Below are 19,201 nucleotides of genomic sequence, written 5' to 3'. Positions count from 1 at the left end.
AGAAAAAAAAATTAAGCAAATTCAACTAATATGTTAACATTAATATCTTAATCATACAAAAATTTAGAAACTGTTTGATTTCAAAATTTTCTACGTGTAATGCCAAAAAACTCAATATTTTTTTAACAAATTAATTTCATTCTCTTAGATTTTTCAAGCCTATATCATCTGTACAAGAAACAATGGTGAAAGACTGATTACAGATGAACAGACAAAGAGAGGCCAAGAGGAATGGGTTTCTCAGAGAAAGGGTTGTTTGTACACGATTTCTCTTTCCCCATTACTTCGCCCTCATTTCTCTGCCTTCCTTTCCATTCCTTCACTCCTTCCTTCCTGCTGCTCTCAAATTCTTCAGAGAACCAACTGTACGCATTGTAAAGGTGTGAAATTATAAACATGACTTAGAACAAGCAGTGTAGTGCCAAGGCAGAATCGGGCCAAGGCAGAATCGGGCCAAGGCAAAGCTGAGCACTGGCCAGTGGAGTGCGCAGTCAGTGGCTTCGCAGCTGCCTCTGTGTTGACAGACCTGGTGTCAACATGATGTGTAATCTTCTTAATAAATACTTTCATACATACTCCGCAAGCCACTGTATCTTGCACAGCGGAGGTTACAATTTACCACCACTAATCACTTCCTATTCCAGTTGTCATCGTCATCCAACATAAGGTGCTACTTGGGGCGCCAGGATGAGAGGGGCTCCACATGCAGCACAACTGTAAGATTTCTAAACAGTGTGTGTCACAGTTATTGATGGCCACTCGGAAGGACAAGCAGAGGGGCACCTGAGCGCAATATTAGTAGCAAAAACTGACACACATTAAACTGTACGAGGGGAAAGGGGAGGAGAGTCCAAATGACAAGACGCTCATGCAGAGAAACGACGTCGAAACGACTCTGCACAGTCATCTACATTACACAGATCCACACTACATACGTGGTCACCTACACTATACAGATCCACATTATACGCAGTCACCTACACTTTACAGATACACTTGAAACCCTCCACAAAGTAAGGGGACCGTTGTGCGCAGAGGAACAAAACGAATTCAGAGCGAACAGTCAGTTCTACGCCTCGAAGTCTCACAGCCGACGATGCCGTACAAATCTTTCTTTTTGTAATATTGATCACAACATTAGCACATACATCCTAAAACAGTAAATATGTTTTGAAAAAGGTTTCAGTCACGATCAAACACAGTTTTTTGCTCATAAACGGTTTGGTGAAATTTCACCATCGTCAAGGGGTTCACTTTATTTTCTGTCAAAGACAGGGTAAAAACTTGCATGATAAACATAAAATAAAATGATACCCACTTGTAACTTACCAACTCTTTTCGTACGCTCTGTCTTGTCGAATTTCTTCTCTGCTTTATTCCACACAGATTTTTAGGAACATCAGGGTAAAATAACTGTACACAGTCTAGTCGGAGTTTACTTTCACTTCATTTGTGTTTGTTGTTCGTAACTACCTCAGATGATCAGTTTGCTGGTCTTGTATTACACTTAATTATCAATACAGATTGGCAAGCTACATAGGCTGTAAGCCTTCAAACAAAACCAGTAAACTAAAAAACGAAACAATAATAGGTACTATTTTATGTGAGTGCAGTTTTAACATGTGTGGGGGATTTGTAGCTGGACTAGTTAATAAACTAACCAAATGTAACTGGCTCATCCAGTGCAGTCCCCAATAATCAGTCTTTCCTTCTCATCCCATGTGTTAAGCCTCCCCTGACCCAGGGTTCTGGGCAACTTTTCCAAACTCCACCCCTTTTCCTAAAGCTCTCCAGTTCCTTCCCCTTCACCCCTTTTCCTTCTGCTGGAAGAAGGAGCTACTGGTTCCGAAAGCTTACATAAGTAAAACCTTTTTTATATGTGTGTTCTGCTGCAGCTACTGGTGAGTAGATTTTTCGTCTATCAAATTACATTATATTGTGAAAAATTGATTATATTCATTGTTACAAGAAACTAACCTTTTATTTTAGTATAGTATACGCTTTTGGAAATAGAATAATTGGGGCAACAAAGCTGTAACACTGTATTTCGGAAAGTATTCCATTTTAAGAATGGGACATTCTACAAGATAAAAATTTTCAATACAAATTACTTTCGAAATATTAACTTTTGGACAAAGTAAAATGTTTCTTTGAATGATGGAAGGGGAGGGAGCTTTCAAATAAGCTATTGTATATCAAACTTCAAGCAAACAATTATTAGCAGGTTTGAATTTTAACTCAAACATAGTTCACAGTAACATAAATTATGAATATTTATTTAAGTAAAATGTTTACATATGAACTAAATATATTATTGTCATCAGCAGTCGATAAAGTATACTATGAATAATGAAGCTTAGTGAACATCTTGCTTAGACAATGGCCAACAGCATGTACAAATTTTTATAAAATATGGAACACTTTGCTATCTGTGCTACCAGTTCTGGTTCTGAACCATCATTAATGGCAGGAAAACTATCACAGATGTATCACATGCCATACAAGTATGCTCAACAGGAATAGTACACTGAATAGAAGGGTGTCTAGGACATTATACATGACACTGATTAGACCCCTGATGACATACGAAGCTCCTGTCTGGGGATACGCAGCGTCCACACACCTGGACCGCCTTCAGAAAATACAGAACAAGGTATTACGTATCATAAGCAATGCTCCTCGATATACACGGACAACGGACCTGCAGCAAGAATACTGACTGGAGATTCTCCAGGAGGTATTCAAAAAAAACTCGCCACACGACTGTACAAGAAATCAAGTCACTCTAACAATCCTCACATCCTACACCTGGGCAACTACGATCACAACCATAGATGGAAACACAAGCGCCCAAAGACACTCCTTAGGGACTAACCATCTATGGTAACTTCGTAACTACGCAAACGACACAATGAGGCGAGCCCCTGCACATCAGCCACTGGCTAGCTTGCTAGCTGAGCCTCTGCCATGAGAACTGGCAATAGCAGGGAAGCCAAACACGACTCACAAACAAACTCCCAACACATATCACACTGCCAGTTCTTTTGAGGACCATCGAACTGACAAGCCTACAACGACATAGCTATGTTACAGGAGGAGCAGCAGCAGCAGCAGCAGCTGCCCCAGGAGACATCGTCGGGCTAGCAGCAGCAGCGCTCACCTCCTCGACAGGACTGATCATTCCATGACAATCTGGCATCGCTTCTATGGTACTGATGCATGATACCCAACAGCTAACATAACCTTACCTTGCACGATCTATCGCAGATAGCAAGAAACCGCTACTGCCCTTACTACCCAACCTGACACTGTCGCAGAGGTTTTTTTCCCTTGGCACTTTTTTCCCTCTGCCCTTCAAACCGCTCTTCTATCAAGCTTGACTCTGTCGAGCTTTTCGACCACTTCTATCACCCAGATGCGCCCGTATTAATGGGTAACCCTACCCAGATGTACGGATAACATCGCAGTTCTTCGCTCCTGCGATCTCCTCGATTCTAAACACTAACAATGCAGAGGTGACAGTATACCTTTCGAGTTGGTCACAATGTTTGTGTGAGTGTGGAGAAAAAAAACACGTGACTATTAGAGACAGCACAGTGTTACTTCTCTCTCTCTCTCTCTCTCTCTCTCTCTCTCTCTCTCTCTCTCTCTCTCTCTTTAATATGTAAGTTAAGTGAAATGCTATATGAATGAAAATTTGACAGTTCTGTACACATACTACATAAATTGTGTGTACAGCGAAGGAAACGAACTAAATAAGCTAATAAATAAACAAAACATTGAAATTTCTTGGCAGAGTAAAATTGTGTGCCGGACCAAGACTCGGACTCGGGACCTTTGCCTTTCGCGGGCAAGTGCTCTACCTCTCAGCTACCCGAGCACGACTCATGACCCGTCCTCAGAGCTTTACTTCTACCAATACCTACTCTCCCACCTTCCTAACTTCACAGAAGCTCTCCTGAGAGCTTCTGTGAAGTTAAGAAGGTAGGACACAAGGTACAGGCGGAAGTAAAGCTGTGAAGATGGGTCGTGAGTTGTGCTTGGGTAGCTAAGATGGTACAGCACTTGCCCGTTAAAGACGGAGATCTCAAGTTCGAGTCTCGGTCTCGCACACAGTTTCAATCTGCTATGAAGTTTCATATCAGCGCACATTCCACTACAGAGTGAAAAATCTCATTCTGGAAATAAAACATTATTTAAAGAGTAGAGCTGCAGAAAATTGAGCTATTCCAAATTGCTGTCTTGCACACTAACAATGGTGAAACTTCACCGTAACACGTACGGGTGAAAATAAGAGAGAAAAACTGTGTTTGCTCACAGCAGCATCTTTGTTCAAAACATATTTATTTGAAAACAAACAAGCACAAAGAGTGAGCTTTAATTTTGAGATACATATCCTTGTAAGGTTAGCAGTAAGGTAACGCTACAAAAGATGGTATGAAACAGTAATCAGCAATTTTTTTCCGCTTCATGCCTTACTCTGCTGTTTTACAATTCAGGAAATGCAGATGAATGATGTGATAAGATTCGTTAAAAATCAAAAAAAGGTTTTTCCTACCTGTATTTCTCCCATGACAAGTGGTCGCTGTGCTGTGTTTGATGTATTTTGAAGTATTTGCAATTGTTCCATTAACCTTTTGTGCAACTTTTTCACATCCACAAGATTTCCATTAACTGATGATATCTGACACTTTGCAATTAGCTGTTATGGGAGATAAATAAAAGAATACATTAATGGAAAAGACATTGCTGAAATTAATACAGGAAAATTCCCTCTTTTTTATTTGTTGGAATTTTACCTGTGATATCTGTGCAGGTTCAAAAAATTCCCACGCTGGCTGTGATATTCCTGGCACTTGGAAATCAAGAAAATGGAGCAGTACCAGTAACGTCTGACGACTTTTAGGCTTCTGCGTGATACCTACAATAAAAATTGTAAAACTGAAGGCTGTATGATGTAACTCAAAAGTACTGGAAATATCAAATTTTTTAACACATTTGATACATGCATGAAATGTAAAAGTAATATGTCAAAGATTAAGTAAAATAAGGGAAAAGCAACTACTCATTTATAGTGGACTGATGTGTGGAGCACAGAAACACACAACAGGAAAATGTATTCACACTAGCTTTTCTGTTATGTGTATAATGCTCCACACATCATTCTGCTATACCCAAGTGGTTTCGCTTTCTTTATTTTATGTATTGTACCTTCCAGGAATATCCAATTATTATTGTATGTCAAACATGGCACACCACAACACAGCATACTACCAACCTAAGACACACTGATGACAACTGGAGGTTGGAGCAATGACACATTAGTGCCTGCTTCTGTGAACTTCAACCATCATGGCATCTTACAATGTCTTCACTGCAGTTTCAAAATGGCAACACCCACTGTTTTCTACTCCCAATGTTTCTCATTCCATTCTATTTTTAGAGTAATTTATTTTACATTGGTGTCTCATTAGCAACCTATACTCTTATTTATGGATTTCCCAGGTGATATATGCAGACTTATATTCTACTCCAGTTAGGCTTTCCCTGAATACAAAGTAAAGGTTTTTTTCGATGACACACACTAAGGCAATTACCATCCATATCAGCACTCTGGTAGGGTCATCTTTAGGCATAAATCACAAGAGTCTGTGAACAAGACCTTTCTGAATTCTATATAGTCCTCTACACATTTTCTAACTCCTAATTAAGAGTGTAGATAAATTTTTCCTTGCACGACGCCTGTCCCTCTTACTGTTCTGTTTTATTGTTATTTATATTTCACTTTATCAGTCAGTCCTGATCCAGTTTCACGCAGTGTGGCCATAGAAAGGTTGACATCTGCCATGATGCATGCTGCAAGTTGCAGTCTAACAAAATGCAAATACCAACACAATTTAGAGAGCTGGAAATGTCCTTAGGATATGTAAACATTGAAAATAGCCAATGAAAGAGACTTTTATTAATAAAAAAGGGTGCTTTCAACAGTCCAATGCAAATGGACCTATCTGTCAAAAGAATACACCATAAGAGGAGCCAAGATGCTGGTTGAAGTTCACAGAAGTAATGACATGGTATAAATACCAAGCCACTTTTAGGGTAACATACAGAACTTCAGTATGCCTGGTGAATTGGATGAACTTTCTGGCTTGTCCTTCCACATGAAAAGGGCTAAATTAGTATTTCAATGCAGAGACTGGTCATTCTACTTTTTTCCTTTGAGAGAGTGCCAATGTAGCTGTAGTGCTCTCGTCCTGGGATTAAGTACGCAATCAATGTGCGGTACTGTCTTCTAGCATATACTAACCATTACCAAATTTCTGAAAATAACTTATTTGTCATAAAACAAGTATTCCTCACTAAAAAATGAATTAATGTCTCCAAATACATTCTATATAGTTACCATAGTTCATAAAACCAAAGCTTTTTTTCTCAGGCATGGGAGGGGGTCCAAAGTGACCATCTACAACAATTTTATATTTTGTTCAATGTAATTAAATAAAACTGAAAAATAAAATTAAAATAATAAATAGATCACAGTGAAGTAACCACAATAAAATTTGTCAGTCTTCACCAGTGAGTTAATGCATTACACAGTATTTACATACCAAGTCCTTTGGGCCTGAAGAGGTATTGCTCATTTTCAATTAGCTTGTATGTTCTCACAGGCTCCTGTGTGCTTTCTTGAGGGCTACTTGGCTCACGAACTAGAAGGTCAACCAGACTGGTAAGGTGAGGGATCTGCTTGCTTGCTGCTGTCTCTCTTAATTCAATAGCTATTATTTTCAGTAGCCATGCTACTTGATTCAGCTCTGATGCTATAAAAAAATAATGAGAAATACAACATTCATAATAAATCACTAATGTTTCTGGACGAGGGTTTTCTGAAATGTAGCCTTTATAAGGCTATGAATAAAATACAGCAAACTTAAAGGAATATTAAAAAAAATAAACCTATACCTTAATATAACTTCTTTACACAAACACTCTCCAGATTTAATCAGTTAAAATATCTCACAATTACTGTTACTCGCCAGCAGAAACCAGCAGATACAATCCGATAATGTCTAGCAGTTGCCCCGAGGAAATTTTGTGGAAAACACAAAATGTGATCCAGCAGCAGGCCTAAGTGCCACACTGGCTGGTATCTTGACTGGCTGAGAACTTATCTCTGCATAAAATACTGCTGCCTCATATTGCAGCCAGCTCATGACAATTTTTCAAGCATGTGCTTCAAGAGTGAGATACCTCTTGTAGCTTTACTTTGGCTACACTTTCATTATTCAGTACTATCTGCTTCAAATGATGCAACAATTCTTTTGTTTTCCTGACAGAGTGCTGTGGAAGATTGTCAAGCAACAGCTCAACATCAACAGTTAGATTAAGAGGTTCAATACAGCTGTCTTGCCAAATTTATTTCATTATTTTAAAAGTATCTCACATTAGACTTCACAACTGTAATTTTATAATCCATAAAATTCAAAACTAAGTTCCTTTAGTGTCTCTAAAAAACAAGAGACACAACATTGCTAGCTAACAGTTTTTTACGTCTAATATGTACAAAACCTACCAAACACTTTACTTGTGATATCCATATAATGTAATGTCAGTTTTTTACTCTTATTTGGCAGTTTTAATGTGACACTGGAAAGTACTGCAATCCAACACTGAGAACGGGGACCACAGAAGTCCTCTTTCTAAACATGCTGTTGTTAAGACCACTCTTTACGAATGATAAGGGCAAACAAATTCTAGAAATTTTTTTACAACTTCTTGGTAATCAATTCACAATCAGCTGCATCTCATGTACAAGTAGACTATCAGAATAAAATCCAACATGTTTACATGAATAAAATATATGATACAGTTATTACATGGAAACATGTCTAAAAATAAGACACTTACAACTGTATTCTGGACCAAAACGAACAGCTGCAAGATGTCGAGCCAAGAAATTGCTGCAGGTGCGCAGGTAGTTCAGCACAGGTTCCCTGGTGTTGTTGTTGGCACACAGGTAATAAAGCATACTGTAACAGGTTTCCAGTAAGCTTGGATGAGGTGGTACCATGTACAATGTAGTTTTTGATGTCACAGCTGCATCCATGATAGATAACATCACATGAAGGCATGTGCGTGGCGTTCCCTTCACACCTGTAATACAATTATGTCGTCGTGCCACAGGCAACAAATATAAGTTAAGCTTAATAAATAAATCAAATAGAACAAATGGGCTACATAGTCTAAATATGACCAACTATTATTCTTTTTAACCCGATATTCATTTAAGTAATACCTGAAGCAAAATATAATTTCTTCTCAACACATTTGCTGTTAGTTTATTTGCTAGCATAAATTTCTCAAAGGAAAAGGAAGATTAGAGTTTAACCTCTTGTCAATGAAAAGGTCATTAGAGATGGAGCTTGAGCCCGAAAAGAGACAAAAATGATCAGAAAACACTCTGACAATGACCTATGGTAAAAAGTCATCTGTCAGCAGGAAGAAGAAATGAAGGAAGATATCACTTACAATGAACTACTTAGAGACAAAGGATAAGCACAGATAGGTAAATGATGGAGAAAGAAATTAGCAATGTCTTTTTCTTACTAATCATCTCTTAACTGTTTTAGAGAAACAATGGAAAACCTAAATTTGGGTGGTACAGACAGAGATTTCAAATCTGCTCCTCCCAATCTCAATTCATTGTTTCAAAGAAAGAGTGCAGTTTTTCTTTTGTGTGTGTCCTCATAACAAATCATCTTATGTTCTAAATTAACTGTTAACCACAAACAACCAATCAAACATATAGTTGCAATGGCAACTATGTAAACATACTTTTAGCAACTTGTTTAAATCCAGAATGAGATCATTCTGGAAAGATCCCCCAGGCTGTGGCTAAGCCATGTCTCCGCAGTATCCTTTCTTTCAGGAGTGCTAGTTCTGCAAGGTTTGCAGGAGAGCTTCTGTACAGTTTGGAAGGTAGGAGACGAGATACTGGCAGAAGTAAAGCTGTGGGGACCGGGCGTGAGTCGTGCTTCGGTAGCTCAGATGGTAGAGCACTTGCCCGCGAAAGGCAAAGGTCCCGAGTTCGAGTCTCGGTCGGGCACACAGTTTTAATCTGCCAGGAAGTTTCAACTTGTTTAAATGTTCTTCAAACAACGTTTCAATATCATAGCACTCATCATGAATATGACGTATAAAACTTGTGTGTAAACAACTGGGATCCTCATGTCCAGTAGATGCTGCCGTGGAATAGGTCAGATCAGTCATTACAAATAACCTCATTAACACAAACATATAGATAGATAATTAGTTAGATAGTTACATGTTACACACATCATTTGCATGATACTTTGATTAAAATTACTTGGGATTAGTTTACAGGATATGTATTCCTGATTTGCGTTAACATTAATGAACAGGTTATTTTTTGTCCTACTCACACAACTATACTTAAAAACTAGTTGTTCCATAGCCTTCCAATTTTTAAATATAAATTTGTCTATGCAATAGAAAGGAGTTGTCCAGGAGACATGACTTTCGGTTATATTTAAAACTTGCTTTGCTACCTCTCAGACATTTTATTTTATTGCACAACCGAAATTTTTGTTGCTGCATCCTGAACTCCTTTTTGAAGCACTGGCAGCTTTAATATTGGGTAATAAAAGTATTTTTTTCCTCTAACATTGTAGGTATGGACTACTTATGATGAATTTCATAACTGAATATATAGGGTGTAACTGAATTCCCTTTACAGATATAGAGGACATATACAAGGGGGAACCCAAAAGTAACCGGAATCGTAATGCTGCACATCGTGTACTTGTAGTAGCAGGTTGCATCGCCAGATGGTTGTAGTAGGAGCTCCGCTGAGTCATTCTGCCACGCGGTGTAACCCAACAGTGAGAAGTGTGGTTTCTTTGGCAGTTCTTTGTGCGTGCGTACAGTGCAGACGTGACACGAGGAAATGGCTAGTTCTTACGAACAACGTGCGGCAGTGAAGTTTTGTTTCTTGCTCGGCAAGAACGCAGCAGAAACTGTTGCGATGATTCAGACAGCCTACAAAGACCATGCACTTAGTAAAATGAAAGTGTACGAATGGTTTTCTCAGATTAAAAAGGGAGAAATGGTGATTGAAGATCAGCCCCGTTCCGGTCGACCTCCAACTGCTCAAAGCGAAGACAACATCGACAAAATCCGTGATCTCATCAGTGAAGACCAATGCAGGACAATCGACCAACTTGAGAACTTGTCCAGGTTGTCCTGGAGCTCAATTCAGCACATCTTGACCATCGATTTGGGCATGTGAAGACTGGTAGCAAAATTCGGGCCGAAGCTTCTTACCGGAGATCAAAGGGATTGTCGCGTTCAAGCCTGTCTCGAAATGAAGGACGCGTTCAAAGATGATCCACATTTTTTCAACAAAATCATTACAGGTGATGAGTCATGGTGCTATGGGAACGATCCAGATAGTAAACAACAGTCATCACAATGGAAGTCACCTGGCTCACCTCGACCAAAAAGAGCTTGACAAGTGAAATCGAATGAGAAAACGATGTTGATCTGTTTTTTTGATATTAAAGGGAATGTACACTCTGAATTTGTCCCTGGATACCAGACAGTAAACCAACAATTCTACTTGGAGGTTTTGAAATGCAAGGTAGAGATTACTGCTCAAACATCATGCACGAGTTAATAACAGTGAAAAGCTAAACACATTGTACGTAACAAAGGTGGGACAGGAGTGGTGAAAAATGGGCAGGTAAGACAATGAAAAATGCAAAAAACTAAAATGGAGTGAAGAAAAGAGTAATTACTGTGAAGAAATGCTGAGACAGAAGAAATTAATGTAAATTTATGTTAATTTCTTCATTAGTGTAAACATAGACTTGGAATAATACTGTCAGTGCACTGTTAATTGTCCTGTAGGTGTGTGTTGAAACAGCGTTTGAAAATCTGAACGATGTCAAGCAGTAGTTATGATAAAAATTCCACTAGAAAATCAGGAACCAGTTCAAATAAGAGGACGGTTAATGGTTGAGCTGTAGGCGTTTCAAAATCCATTCGAGCTAAGAGTCACAACATCGGTGTTGATTATAAGTGTTCACACTTAAAATGTTTCATAATTACAACTAGCACAGAAAGAAATGCTTTGATTAAAGGGTTTAATGAAATAGCATCTTATGATACACAAAATGCACATCTATCTGGTCTAATCACTGAAGCCTATATTGCTGTCGGAGACGGGGTGCCGACTTAAAGCTTTTTAAGCATTTTATAGTCATATGATCAACATTAAAACTTAAAAAACTGGCCTCTTGGTAACTCGAGACTCCGGTAAACTCGACAAAAGCCCAACACATTTTTTGGCTTTAAAAAAAGAAACAAAACAAACACATACGGTATTTTCATAAAAAGCAAATTTAATTTAGAGTAATAATCGTGCTTACAGACTATTACACAGCATTAAACATATAGGTTTGAAAAGACAAATTATATTAAATCATTAAAAGAATAAAACATAAAATATTGCTGTCGCACAGTAATAGCACTTCGATTAATTAGTGAAATAGCTAATTTAAGCTTACTTTGAATAAGGCTCAGGGTTCATTAAATAAAAACAATACCTCAAAGTTGATGCTTTAACACTGTTAATAAAGTTAATATAGTATGCCCGATATTGTCAGTCAAAAAATATGTAAACAGCGGGTTTAAATTGGGTCTTACACCCTAAAAATATTTAAGTATTTGAAAATAACTAATACAGTACTATAGTAATACAGTATTAAACTAGTAATAATATTTCGAAACTGAAAATTTAACATCATGTATGTATTTAATTCTCTATTTTATAAAGAATTTTAATATTGCTCTAAATGCCATTATTAGGGCTAGAGTGTCTTTAGAAAGGTGCAAATGTTGACCATCTTACTGGATTACTGAATATGAAGTCGCTGATGACTGGTCGGATATCCAATTCATCCAAAACATCTCGGTGGGCATGAAGAACAGCCAAGTTGTTCAATCGTTTCTGTGTGTGATTGAGGTTTACAGGCGCTAAACAGCGTGGTCATCAGCGCCCAAACGCATAAAAACAGAAACAGATGCAGTGAAGGGACTAAGACGGACAGCAAACAAGGAGAACGACTAAAAGACACAGAACTAACGCAGGTCGAAATCATCACATACAGAGGCAAAACAAGAGGAGAAGGAACGCACTAAAAAAGGAAAGGAAACACAAGGAAGGGAGGACAGAAACTGAAGGGAAACAAGGAGGTATTCGTGACTGGCGGACCTCTTACCTAAAATATGGGTGAGCCAGTCACCAGCAGCACATTAAAACCCCCTCCCTAAAATCCGAGGCAACAAATTGGACAGGACACAAAACCGTAAGACCTTAACCACAGTCGTTGCGTCGTCTTGCAAAATAGAGGGCAAATCCAGTGGCAGAGAAACCACCGCCCTCTGGTCAGAGAATAAAAGACAGTCAAGTAAAATGTGGCGGACAGTAATCTGGACGCCACAAGCACTGCAGATTGGTGGGTCCTCCCGCCGGAGTAAAAAACCATGCGTTAAGGGACTGTGACCGATACGGAGGCAAGTGAGGAGAACCTCATCCCACCTGCATGACTGGTAGGACGTACGCCATGGCCGCGTGGTGGCCTTGACCAGACGCAGCTTATTTTCACCGACTGCCAGCCACTCCTCTTCCCATTGACGCATGACACGAAAACGCAAAAGGGAGGTAACAGCATGGAGCGGAACGGCACAGTCAACAACGTGAGGGAGGGAACATGCATCTTTGGCAGCCACATCCGCCAGTTCGTTTCCCCTAACACCCACGTGCCCCGGCACCCAGCAGAAGGAAACCTCCTTCCCCTGCCGCTGCAGGTGGAGGAGGGCATCACGGATGTTCTGGACGACCGTATCCGCTGGGTACAAGTGTTGCATGGTCTGAAAGGCACTCAGGGAGTCAGAACAGATGAGGAACTTAAGACTGGGAACACATCTCATCTGCTCCAATGCCCGCAAGATCGCAAACAATTCGGCAACAAAGAGCCAACCGTAAATACTGGTACATGGTCGGGATGCTGGTTTAAAATATCATAAAATAAGGAGGTAAAAACAAACTCAGGAGTGCAGCTCCTCCGGTACTCCGACAAGTCCAAAAGGACGCTGGGCCTCTGGAGCAACCAGGGAGGCAGGCGAGTAAAACCTTGTCGTTGAGGGGCCACACGCCCCACACCAAGGGACTCAAGCAAATGCTTGGCACGAATCCCAAATGGTCTCGTTGCCCTGGGACGACTGGAAAAGAGACGTTCCATAGGCGGTCGGGCAATGGTAGGGTACGCAGGGGAGGTAGGACAGGCAAGGAATTGACGCACCCGTCGCACCATGAGGAGTTTCCGCCGGATGGCGAGCGGCGGTTCCCCTGCCTCAGCACACAGGCTGGGGATGGGACTGGTACGGAAGGCACCAGTGGCCAGCCTGATACCCTCATGGTGTACTGCGTCAAGAATCTTCAGATACGAAGGCCTTGCTGACCCATACACGGTGCAACCATAGTCAAGACACGATCGGACGAAAAACCTATAAAACTGCAGCAGACGCGCCCGATCTGCTCCCCAGGACCGATGGCTCAGACACTTCAAAATATTCAGTGCCTTCAAGGCCTGCACCTTGAGGTCTTTAAGGTGAGGCAACCACGACAACTTGGAATCAAAAGTGAGGTCCAGGAACCTCACAGTATCTCTAAAAGGAAGAATGGTGTCCCTCAGACGCAATTCAGGGCAGGTAAAAAGACGTCGAGAACGATTAAAATGAACACACACACATTTGTCTGCAGTTAAGGTAAAACCCGTCTTCGCAGTCCATGCCTCTAATCACTTTATCGTAAGCTGCAACTGCCGACTAGCAGTGACAAGACTGGAGGAAGAACAGAAAACAGCAAAATCGTCCACAAACAAGGAGCACTGGGCAGGACTCCGGATAGTGGACGTGATACTGTTAATGGCGACGGCAAAGAGGGTGACACTTAAAACGCTTCCCTGAGGAACACCATTCTCCTGCACATACAAATCAGATAGCACATTACCAACCCGATAACGAAAGAGGCGGTGGGAAATAAAGGACCGAATGAAGATGGGGAGACGGCCACGAAAGCCCCACTGATGGAGTTGATTGAGGATAAGGCGGCGCCAAGTAGTGTCATACGCCTTATTAATGTCAAAGAAAACACCTAGACAATGCTGGTTACGTAGGAAGGCCTGCTGGATGGCCGCCTCAAGCAGGGTCAAGTTGTCTATAGTGGAACGACATCTCCGAAAGCCACACTGAGAGGGGCTAAGGAGCTGCCTGGTCTCGAGCAGCCAAACCAGGCGACGATTGACCATGCGCTCCAACGTCTTCCCGACACAGCTCGTCAAGGCGATCTTTCGATAACTACTGGGATGCGTTCGGTCCTTCTCTGGTTTGAGGAGGGGAATCAAAATCACCTCCCTCCACGAGTCAGGGTACGTGCCGGATAACCATATCATATTAAAACAATTCAGGAGAACTTCCTTGGAAGGCAGTAACAAGTGCTGCAGCATGCTATACCGGATTTGATCATGACCAGGTGCAGTATCATGAGCCACAGACAGCGCCGAATCCAGTTCCCACACTGTGAATGGGCAGTTGTAGGGTTCAGAATTAGGAGACCGGAAGTCCAAGTGACCCCTCTCAATGGCAGTGCGGTAGTGGCAGAAATCTGGATCACAGTTAATAGTGGCGGTAGATTCCGCAAAATGCATGGCCAGTGTCTGGGCAATGTCTCTCGGCGCCGTGAGGAGACTTCCCTGATGCAGCAATGCCGTGACAGGTAGCTGGCCGAGTTTCCCGGAAATCCTCCTGATGGCTTCCCATACTTTCGTAGAACTAGTGGAGCGGGAGATGGAGTTCAAGAACGATTGCCATGACCACCGTTTGCTCTCTTTAATCACTCGCCGCGGTTTGGCCCTTGCCACCCGAAAGGCCGCAAGATTGTCAGCGGAGGGACGGCACTTGAAGCGGCACAGAGCTGCACGACGGGCTCGGATGGCTGAGCGGCACTCAGTGGTCCACCAAGGGACAGGACGCCTCTTGGGATGACCGGATGACCGTGGGATTGACAATTCAGCAGCATGGGAGATCACGGCTGTAACATGGTCTACTCATTCGTGGACGCTGGCACGGTGTTCCAAAACAGCCAGTTGGCTGAAAAGTGTCCAGTTGGCTGAAAAGTGTCCAGTTGGCTGAAAAGTGTCCAGTTGGCTGAAAAGTGTCCAGTTGGCTGAAAAGTGTCCAGTTGGCTGAAAAGTGTCCAGTTGGCTGAAAAGTGTCCAGTTGGCTGAAAAGTGTCCAGTTGGCTGAAAAGTGTCCAGTTGGCTGAAAAGTGTCCAGTTGGCTGAAAAGTGTCCAGTTGGCTGAAAAGTGTCCAGTTGGCTGAAAAGTGTCCAGTTGGCTGAAAAGTGTCCAGTTGGCTGAAAAGTGTCCAGTTGGCTGAAAAGTGTCCAGTTGGCTGAAAAGTGTCCAGTTGGCTGAAAAGTGTCCAGTTGGCTGAAAAGTGTCCAGTTGGCTGAAAAGTGTCCAGTTGGCTGAAAAGTGTCCAGTTGGATGAAAAGTGTCCAGTTGGCTGAAAAGTGTCCAGTCAGCCCTGCAGAGGTGCCACCGGGGCGCCACCGGAAATGCCATAGCCTCATCCAGGAGGCGAATCCAAAGGGGGAAGTGGTCACTAGAATGGAGGTCAGCAGCAACCTCCCACAGAGCAGAATCCGCAAGTGCTGGAGAGCAAAAGGAAAGGTCAATAGCTGATGACGACCCAGAAGCAGTACAGAAATGAGTGGGAGCACCAGAGTTGAGGATGCACAGTTCTTCAGACATCACGAGGCTTTCCAGAATGCGACCCCTGGGGCAAGTAGTCGAAGAGCCCCATAAGACATTATGAGCATTGAAGTCCCCCAGAAGAAGAAATGGGCGGGGAAGTTGGCTAATAAGGTCTGTGAGAGCCTCAGAGTCTATCGCATCCTGAGGGGGTAAGTAAAGTGAACAGACTGTGAGCCTCCGACCCACAAGAAGGTCAACTGCAACTGCTTGCAAGTCTGTAATGAGAGGGAGCTCAGATGAGGGGTGCATGTCACGGACAAAAACCGCAACACCACACTTTGCCCTTTCCCCCGTCAGATCATCTTTCCGACATACAGTATAGCCCCGTAAAGAAGGAGCATCAGTGGCCCGAAAATGTGTCTCTTGGAGACATAAGCACAAAGGGAACTCTCGTACAAGGAGTTGTAATTCGGCCACATGCGTCCTGAACCCATTCAGGTTCCACTGTAATATGGGAGCCAGTGATCAGGGTGGCTGAACTTTCACCCTGCCTCTGTGTTTTGGAGGAGAGCCCGTACTGGCCGGAGATTTATTCCTGGGGCGAGAAGATCGCCCCCGGTCGACATCAATGTCCATCAGCTCCGATGACGACCCACAGGAGATGTCAGACAGTACGATGGCCTCGTCATCGGACCGACCCTGACCAGTCTCCTCAGGTGGCAAAATCTTCACCTTCGGCATCTTTGTCTTAGGGGGCTTAGAATGCAGAGCCTTGTCAGCAGTTGGAGCTTTACTCGCCTGGGCAGAAGGCGCCGTAGGGGAAGAGGCAGGAAGTACCCCAATGTCAGCAACCACGGCCTTGTCCGAAATTGCGGGGAGAGCCGCAGGTTGCAAAACAACCGCAGCAGCACAAGTTCACTGGCAAACGCAGGTATTAGCGCTAACACTAGCAACCTCCGTTTGCGTAGCAACGGTGGCCATTTGTACTGTTTTTTTCAGGGCGGAAGCGAAAGATGTCGTAAACACAGGAGGTTGCATGGCCTTAAAGAGCTTCTTGGCCTCACCATAGGGGATGCACTTAGATGTTTTGATCTCCTGTATCTTCCGTTCCTCGAGATAGATGGGGCAGACCCGGCTCCAGACAGGGTGACTCCCACAGCAATTCACGCACTTCACAGGCGATGAACAATCGGCTCCTTCCTGGGCAGGCTGACCACATTTACCACAAGTGGCTATCCCATTGCACCCCAACGTAGTATGCCCAAAGCGCTGACATTTAAAACAGCGCATTGAGTTGGGGAAATATGGCCGTACTGGCAAACGTAAGAACCCCGCTTTAACATGCTCTGGAAGTCTCGGGCAACTGAACGTGAGAATAAACGAGTCGGATTTTACTATCGACTCGCTTCATAATATTCTGCACGTCAACAATACCTTCGTCAGCCCACTCAGATTTCAACTCGTCTGTGGAGATATCCACCAAGTCCCTACATGTCACAACACCCTTACTATAGTTGAGTGTGGAGTGGAGCTCGGTCTCGATAGTGTACTCTCCGAGACTGGGTGCTTTCCGAAGAGAAGCGACTTGACGGGAACTAGAAGTCTCAACTAAGAGAGTACCATTGCGCAGTCGCTTAAAAGATTTCAGTGTACCTGCAATTCCCTCAAGACCCTTGTGGATGTAAAAGGGAGAAACCCTCTCAAAGCTACCCTCCTTCCGTTTAATAATCAAAAACACATTCTGATTTTCAGCATGTGCTCTGTTACGACAGTCTGATAAATCTCTAGCAACACCAGGAGCTGGAAGACTCGCAGCACGAAGTCGCTTTTTCGATGGGGTGTGTTTTCCTACCAGTGGCCCACCCAATCCACTGGTAGGGGGAAATGTAGAAGTCGAAGGGTCCATTGCGGTCCCATGAGCAGCTAGGGAACTAAAGGTCCGCTCAGACAGAGCCCTGCGTGCCTGAGTAAGCCGTATACAACTGGGGTGCGGCAGGTGCCCCAGAGGTTGCCCGCTTGTGACTGTTCCACCCCAACAGCCATGCATCTTATAGGCGCGCAGCACACCGTAAGATTGAGGGGTTTTATAGAGGTTTACCTTCCTCGCAATCCAGGCGGTCAAGCCAAGATTACCATTCCCCGCTGCACACAACATTCCACCGCCGCACCATACGGTGGTCGCTGAAGCACGTCCGGGGGTTACGGTGACAGGAGACTGGCGGCGCTGACCAGTCCCCAGCTCAGGACCCCGGGGTCGCCAAACCCGTACTCAGCAAATGAATGCTGAGCCCCTGGGGGCTTCAATCGTTTCTGTCCCACTGTTGATGATAAGGTATGACTTCAGATGTCTAAGGGTTCTAAATGACCGTTCTGCTGTTGCTGTCATGATTGAAGCTACTGTGAGAAGCTTAATGCACTTCACTACTTCACATAACATTTCTCCAACTGCAGCCTCTTGTGAAATGTACTTCTTATTTCCAAATTTGTTTCACCTCTGTGTACTAAAAGCAAGCACTCTTGTTGAACTGCAATGACCTGTGCAAGTCCAGTTGAATCAAATCGCTCAGTAATGCAAGATTGCACCGTTTCACAAACTTCAATGTAAATGGCTTTGTAGTATACCTTTGGGGTTTTGAAAGTGTGCAGTGAGCTGGCTTCATCGTTTTCATACTTCTTTGGTATAGTTCGATTCCGAGGAAGCGAAGGGTCATCAACTTGTGAAGATTTTCTTTTAAACACAATTCCCAAAAGTATCACGCCTTCCATTCAATATACAAATCAAGCTCTCGTACATTTTTTCCAGATCAGCAACACTTACATGAGGGCATTGAATTTTTTCACTGACATCCTCTACTGGGTTAAATGCATGGTGATAAAAATATAAAAAGAAATAAGACTTGAACATTGACTCAAGGTAGCCTGCACATTTGTAACCTGCCTCTGTTTTGTCCTCTGCAGAAAATGTTTCAAAAAACTGTAGAATTTCTTCAAAGTTTTTCAATATTCTTAAGATACTAGAAGCTTGCATAGTCCATTGAGCTGGGCAAAGGGGTTGTAGACCAGCTTGGTCGTTGGCGCTCTCACAGTGTATGCTTCTGATAAGTCCCATCCTTTTGTTGGATTCCCTTACGGAGTTTATTTAGTCCTTGGCTAAAGCCATAATATGATAGACGTAAGATGGTTGAGACTGTCTACAACTGCCAAGCCTACACTGTGAGCAGTGCAGTGCACATAACATGCTTTTGGTTGTATATCCAAAACTAACTTTTTTAGTCCTTTGACCTAAACTCTCATATTCGAGGCACCATAATAGCACTGTCCTCTTATGTTATCTATTGACAAATCAAGACGAGCAAAAACG

General features: G+C 42.7%; 1 protein-coding gene across 1 annotated transcript in view; it reads right to left on the bottom strand.

The window, feature by feature from the left end:
* The window catches only part of LOC126481044 (nuclear pore complex protein Nup205), a 313,396-nt gene that overhangs the window by 79,288 nt on the left and 214,907 nt on the right, over nt 1–19,201 (bottom strand). The window contains exons 19-22 of the mRNA XM_050104525.1: nt 7,906–8,151; nt 6,609–6,818; nt 4,800–4,921; nt 4,559–4,702 (exon numbers count right to left, since the gene is read on the bottom strand). Coding sequence (XP_049960482.1) covers nt 4,559–4,702; nt 4,800–4,921; nt 6,609–6,818; nt 7,906–8,151 — 722 coding nt within the window. The remainder of the gene's footprint in view (nt 1–4,558; nt 4,703–4,799; nt 4,922–6,608; nt 6,819–7,905; nt 8,152–19,201) is intronic.

Source organism: Schistocerca serialis, chromosome 5, assembly GCF_023864345.2.
Source record: "Schistocerca serialis cubense isolate TAMUIC-IGC-003099 chromosome 5, iqSchSeri2.2, whole genome shotgun sequence".
In the NCBI taxonomy this organism is placed as follows: domain Eukaryota; kingdom Metazoa; phylum Arthropoda; class Insecta; order Orthoptera; family Acrididae; genus Schistocerca; species Schistocerca serialis.
This window is presented reverse-complemented; position numbering and strand designations above follow the sequence as displayed.